The sequence below is a fragment of the Lycium ferocissimum genome, chromosome 7 (genome assembly GCF_029784015.1).
Source record: "Lycium ferocissimum isolate CSIRO_LF1 chromosome 7, AGI_CSIRO_Lferr_CH_V1, whole genome shotgun sequence".
In the NCBI taxonomy this organism is placed as follows: Eukaryota; Viridiplantae; Streptophyta; class Magnoliopsida; order Solanales; family Solanaceae; genus Lycium; species Lycium ferocissimum.
In genome coordinates, this window is record NC_081348.1 from 44,586,134 (window position 1) to 44,593,168 (window position 7,035).

The 7,035-nt window shown below is 32.9% G+C and overlaps 1 protein-coding gene across 1 annotated transcript; it reads right to left on the minus strand.

The window, feature by feature from the left end:
- Window positions 1-295: 295 nt before the first annotated feature.
- Window positions 296-2,559, minus strand: LOC132062884 (high affinity nitrate transporter 2.3-like). Its single transcript, XM_059455357.1, is given in 4 exon segments — window positions 296-1,279; window positions 1,451-1,566; window positions 1,675-1,895; window positions 1,898-2,559. Coding segments are annotated over 4 exon segments (1,605 nt in total). The 5' UTR covers window positions 2,496-2,559; the 3' UTR covers window positions 296-609.
- Window positions 2,560-7,035: the final 4,476 nt, after the last annotated feature.

Below are 7,035 nucleotides of genomic sequence, written 5' to 3' on the forward strand. Positions count from 1 at the left end.
TTTTAAAGATTATTTATTTGTTAGGGTGTTTTATCTATTGTAATATGTAACTGTCTTATTGTTAAGATTATAAATCTAAAAATTTTATGAAAGGTTATCTGTAAATATCTTTTGGGTGAGCTGATAGTATATAAAAAAATTACCTTATCGATGTATTTAAGTTTTGAATGATCGACAACGTGCACCTTATGTATCATTTCCCTCTGAACCTTTTAAGGGATGCAAATTAAACTTTGAAATAGGAATAAATGCTCATCATTTAGCCTAACTATACTAGTGAAATAAAGTTTGCCTAATTAAGCTCGTCTCGTTTCTTTTCAGAGAACCATAAAAATTTCCACTTTAAAAAAAAGATAATTAACGAAATAAAGTTAAGGATCATAGAGCCATATAGTACTAAAAGTGAAATGTTATTGCTCATGAGTTATATTTACATCACCAAAAAAAAAAAAAAAAGGTACATCAGTACATGAAAAAACAAACTACAATGGATTCATGGTCGCATATGCTCATCTACTAAAGAGTCAAACAACCAATCACACTCCACTAATTAAAACATTACAAAAATTCATTAATTTAATTTATTCTTCTGCCATTAATTTCTTCAAATTAAACATGTTCTGGAGTTGAGCAAGGTGAAGTGGCTAAAGATGAAATAATCTGTTTTTTGCCACGTTCAGATCGGCTATTTTCTGCAAACTTAACACTTCCATGATGTAATCCCTTCTGTTTTTCATCTTCTGTCCATTCTGAACCATAATAACTCTCTTCATTATATTTTCCATCATTTGATGCTGGAAAAAACATACTTCCCCATTGCGGAAAATGAATAAACACAACGGGTATTGTACATGCTACGGCTAGTACCCCCATCCATGTTAGCCCCATAGCAGTAGAAAATCGCGTACTCGAAAAAAATAACAATTGTGTCAAGCCACCTCCAAAATTGCCTCCAGCGCCAGTGAGGCCTGAAATCAGGCCTAATGATCTTCGCGATACGAAAGGAATGATTCCATAAGTTGCACCACACGCGGCTTGGGATCCAATTGCAACGAGGATCATTGAAACTATGGCTATCGGAAGTGATTCGGCCCTGCCCAACCATATACAAAAGGCTCCTCCTAATGTCTGAACTATCCATAGTACCCATAACCTGCCTCTCATCCCGAATTTTCGTGCTGCTAAATCAGATGCATATCCTCCAAAAGGACGAGACACAAAGTTGGCCAACCCAAATGTTGCAGCTATCATTCCCGCTGTATGTAGCTTCAGATTGAACCTGTCAACGTACATAACACTATCAGATTACCTATAAAATAATAAATAATATCCGTCCATAAAAATTGAGTATAGTAAGCATGAAAAATAGCTTACATGTTACCTACTATAACATGTTAAAATATACTAATCAATAGTGTATAATATGTTAGTTAAATTTAAAAGAGCTCACTTGTCGTAAAAATACTCTGTTATGACATTGTTAATGCAGAGCTCAACTCCCATGGAAAATCCGTAGATGAAGAAAAAGATCCATGTCCTATAATTTGTCACAGCATATCGAAGAACCTGGCAAAAAAAAAAAAAAATACCATATCAAAATCAGTCCATTTATGTCTCTAACGTATTACTCTATATTACATTTATTTGTACATGTATATGGGGGCAGAGTCTAACCTTTGAAAATTGATCTTTGGCAACATCACCCTTTTTTTGGAGAGTACTAAGGTTGCCATCAGGGAAATCTTGACCAAGTGTTAGGACTAAAAGTCCTATGATACTATGTAACCATCCTGGGATAAAAAAGGCGATACGCCAGGCAATGAATGGAGTAGCCCCAGTTAATTTGATTATATGAAGAAGAAAAGGCATGAGGATTTGAGTAACACCACCCCCATGTCACCCCACCCCCCAGCCACACCGTTAACGAGTCCAATAATCTGGCTATTAAACATAACACTAGTCCAATACTGGCACGACACGAATGTGGCTAATGAAAATCCGACCAAGAACCTCATAGCTATGTATCCCTCCGCATTTGAGATAAAAGCGACGGAGAAAACGACTGGGGCAGTTAATAAATTGAGAAATGCACAGCCATATCGCGGACCAATTAAGTCACAGAGTGCACCCATGACTAGCCTAGAAAAAATGCTACCGGAAACAGAAGCAACCCCTGCATTACCAATATCTGCTCGTGTTAGATTAAGGTTGTCCCTAATAATTGGAACTAAAGGGGCAGCAGCAAAAGTTGATATAAAACAAGTGAAGAATGAAATCCAGGCTAAATGAAAAGATCTCATGTGGGGTTGTGCAAATGAGAAAATTTTAATAGCTTTTGCCTTGTGTTCTGAATCAACTGGCAAAGCAAATTTGTTGGATTGGCCATTATTGTCAAGATTATTATGGCTTTGGGAAGTGACCGAAAAGGCAAATGTTTGTTCTCTGCCTGTTAATCCATGCACTGAACTGCCTAGGGGGCTTTCAAAACTAGCCATTTTTTCGGTCTAAACACAAAAATTAAAGGCTTAAAGAAGGTATAAGCACAAAGCTTGGATGGTGTATTGTGATTTTTTGGAAATGCAAAGTGTGGTATTTATAGAGTTTAAGGGAGTTGACAATGTAAAAGCAACACGTATTGTACACATTGGCGTCACATGGTATTAGTTTGATACTTCGATATAAATATTAGTGCAGGCAAAATTTAAAACAGTAATCTGGCATGTATCTGGACAAGCTTATGTATCTGAGCATGAATGCAGAGGAATTTTGGCATATATTAGATCAAAAAAATTAAACTAACCTTCATATTGACCATGCAATTAACCTCTTAATTAATTATTGAGTGGACAAAAACCTGAAATTTGGTAACAATTTGATGTTCAGTTACGACAGGATAATAGAGTTTAAGTTCCTTGCACGGGTGTTGTAAAAACAAGTTACATGTTCAGATCACTTAAAACCTTAACATAATTTTCCTATAGACAAAATCACTGGAGAATGAGTTTTGTTCAACCTCTTTTTGTGCTATTAGTTAATGGATCAGAAATTTTTAGACATGATCAAAGTTGGCCGGAATTAATTTTCTTTAGCCTAATGCTTGTTCCCAACTGATTTATAATTAACATTGTGTGTCATCATTAGATGCATGAAAATGGATTTTTTAGGTTGTATTTATCCAGAAACCTACATCATGACGTTAACTAAAGTTGTTCTCGTAAAAATTTATTTGCATTTGGTGTTTAAATAATCCCACTGAATATATAACACATGTTACATATACCATTATGACTAAAAAGTATATTAATTAATTATTATACTTTCTCACATTAATTTATTGTATTTAACCATAATAAAATAGTATAGTTATGTGAGCATCAAGTGCAATATATCTTTTACATACCGAGAAAAACTTGGCTCCAGATTGAGGTTTCAAGCACTTATATAAAAATTTCCCGGCACATACATAAGTCCCTGCAATTTGGGAAGAGTTTAAGTTATATACATTGTCAGTGTAAGGAATTTTAACATTATCAGGTCATTTTTACATGTTGTAGTCCATAATTTATGTTATTTTTCATGACTACAAATCCCACATTTTAAGAAAGTTTACTTGTAAATATACTATGAGTGATCTGATAGTGTAAGAAATCATTATATTGCGTCAACAATATATATAAATTAAACTCGTAATTAAGAGTTTGTGGCAATGCCACTTTTTCTGATTAGGTTTGAAACCGATGAAATTTCATTATTATGGGTTGGATTAATCATTAAGTAAGAAATTTAAATCTAGTATGAGAACCTATAAGCTATAAGCAAAAGAACATGGTTGATAAGTTGACCATGAATTCTTTATTTATATATAACTCAACAGTCAAGAACAGCATCATTCATGGAGCGTCATTAACGTTGGATTTTTCATATCCTAATGATTTTTCATATCTAATTCATCACGAACATAATTTTTTCTCATTTCCCTTTCCTTCGAAAGAAATATAAAAAAGGAAAAATATAAATAAAATATATACATATTCAAGTACAATATAGCTCATGGACATCTCATAGAAGATGAACCATACTTATCTACACCAAGAATATGTTTGGTGTACCAATCGAGGGGTTACTTTAATGGAAAATCACTCATCTTTTATTTATCCCGTTAAGTTATTAAATTATCTTTTGAAGCGAAAAGATACTCAATTTGATTAAAGTATCATCAAAATCACTAGCCTGTTTCTTATAACCAACAACTCACTCTATTTGCCTTAGTGTCACTAAAAATTATTAGGAGGAAATAAAAGGGACATTTTATATGATATACTTAGGCAGGCAGGATCTCGAGCACAATTTATTGGTCTACTAGAATGCAGTAGTTTTTGCTCAGACTCTATGTGTATTGTAAAATTTATTAAATATCTATCCACTATACTCATTTATTATTATAGTAAATTAACTTGAGATTGACCAGATAAAAAGATAGCTTTAAAGAATAACCTCGCTGCTGAAGTTTAAGCCAACGTCCCACACGTCTAATTCAAGAAAGCAACTATTGTAGTACTACTTTTTCAACTTAAAGAAATATGCAAGTGGAGTTGAATTTCATTTGTTTTTTAAAAAGGGAATCATACCATACACGTATAAACTGCGATAGCCTTCTGGCAAGTTATCATCCGTACTTATATTACTTTCTTCTCCAAATTTGTTGCCACCATTTCACACTTTATTTAGAGAATTAATACTATTTTAAGCCTACTTGCACTTGTGTTTGACCAGCATCTTGTAACTAATTATGAAACTCACATGCAACTAGCAAGAAGCCAGGAGGCTTATACAAATTTAAATAATTCCTTCGTTGTCATATTAGGCTACTAGATGCAGTGTTTGGTTAAGAATAAAATGCTTTTTGCGGAGGGCGATTTGTTGTATTTTGTAAATTATGAGCATGCAACCATGAATCCATCAATTGTACCCTCTCTTATTCCAGTTTTTAAGCCACTATTAATATTTAGAAAGTCTAATAAGTAGTATTTTCTTTAAAAGTACAACTTTCTTTTGTTTATAAAATTTTCATTATAAAAGGTTTTAATTTATAGTATTTCTGTGTAGCTTCTAATTAGTTACTTTATATCTTATTTTTAAACTATAAAGAAACTAAAATCCAAATTAAGATCCAAAGTTGGAAAATTTTACCCTTATAGCCTGATCATCTTCATTCTTTTTCAAAAGGAGTAGTTTTTACTACTACTCCATGGCGTTCGGCGTACGAGCACTACAAGAAAAAAGACATATACCAATAATTTTTTTTGTGTTGCCATAGTATTGACTATTGTTGCAAAAATCTTTTTAGCATAAATATTTTTTGTTGTTGCAAAACTTTTCCCATAAACATGTTATTGCAACGACGTGCAACAACTTTTTTTTTTTTGTTGTCAAACGTACTTTTTGCAACAATAGTCAATACTATGGCAACAAAATTAAATTATTTGGCAACAAAAAAATGTTCATTTTTAAAAGTTTCATCATATATGCGTATAATAAAACTAAGTTGTTGTCCAATATTGAATTTTGCCAACAATATTATTTTTGTTGCCAAAAAGTTGTTGCCACTTCTGTACTTTTTGTAGTGGAGAGTCAAACACTTAATTTTGACCATGAATTCAGGTTTAGATTCTTCTAGTATCTTGAAATAAACTTTACATACTTGACAACTACATGAAATTATTACAAATCAACACAGCTAATGCTTCAAGATACTTCTATAAGAAAGTTATAGTTAAAGAAAAAATTGTTTAACTTTCCCAATACTAACACCTTCACATAAATCGGGAGGGAAGGGTATGAAATTAGGGCATGCGTTAATTAAGATCTTATCACCATGAATTCATTACATGTTTATCATGTGGAGTACCTTTTTTGTGAGGTAAATAACTCATGACCAATAATATTTCGATCCTTATAATCTAAGGTTCCAGTGACCTTTAAATTTTCTGTGTGTTTCTCTCTCTTTTAGATGAAAATTAACAGTGATTTCTCTATGGTTTAGTTTCTGTATAAGGTATCAAAACCTATAACCTAAGCAAAACAACATTGCTGGTGAGGTGACCATATAAATTCTTTACAACTCAATAGTCAAAGCAGCACCATTTAAGGCGCAAGTTAAGAATTTTTGGGACAAAAGGAAAAAAGAAGAAGAGGAAGATAAACATGCGCCCTCAAGTAAATGTATAGGAAAGACAAGAGAAAATAATAAAAATAACCCTTTTTGTTTGATGATAAGTTCAAATTTTTCTTAAATATATTTTTGAGCAGTTTTACTCACTTAAATTTATCAAAAGAGAATATCATTGGTCTCAGGTAAAAATTTGACAAATTTTGACTATTAGCAAGGCCAGCTCAACAAGATTGGTGACCTAAAGCCGAAATGCACAGAGAGGCCCTAAATTATTTTTTAAAGAAATGAAAGATCGTCATATATATTTTTATTTAAAGTCTACTTTTCTAGTTGTTTAAAGTGAAGTCATTAACTGCTATTTTATAATCCATTTATTCTAACAAATCATTTTCAATTAATAATATAGCTATCAAGGGCCCCTTTTTGGGATTTAATAAAGGGAAAAGGGTCAAATATACCCCTCTACTTTAGTTTATTAGTCAATTTTGCCCTCGGTTAGCGAAATTAATCAAATATACCCCTCCCGTTAATAAAGTTTACACCCATACCCCTCAATTGGATGGAATCCCCCAATTCACCCTTAATTCCCAATTTCACTTAAAATTATCCGATTTTTCCTTTTTAACCCGACCCGGCCGTACTCACAAAACTAATTTAACGAATTAAACTCCAAAACCCATTTTCTTGATCATCTAACTACCGATTCTTGTGGGGAAAAAAAAATTAACTACCGATTCTTGTTGTGTTTTGGCAGCGTGGAAGTGAGAACGTTGAGGCAAGAGCAGCGGTGACGTGGAGAGAACCCCTCGAGCCATGGCCCATGGGATGTATAGCTCCACTGTGCCACTGTTGTAATGATCGAT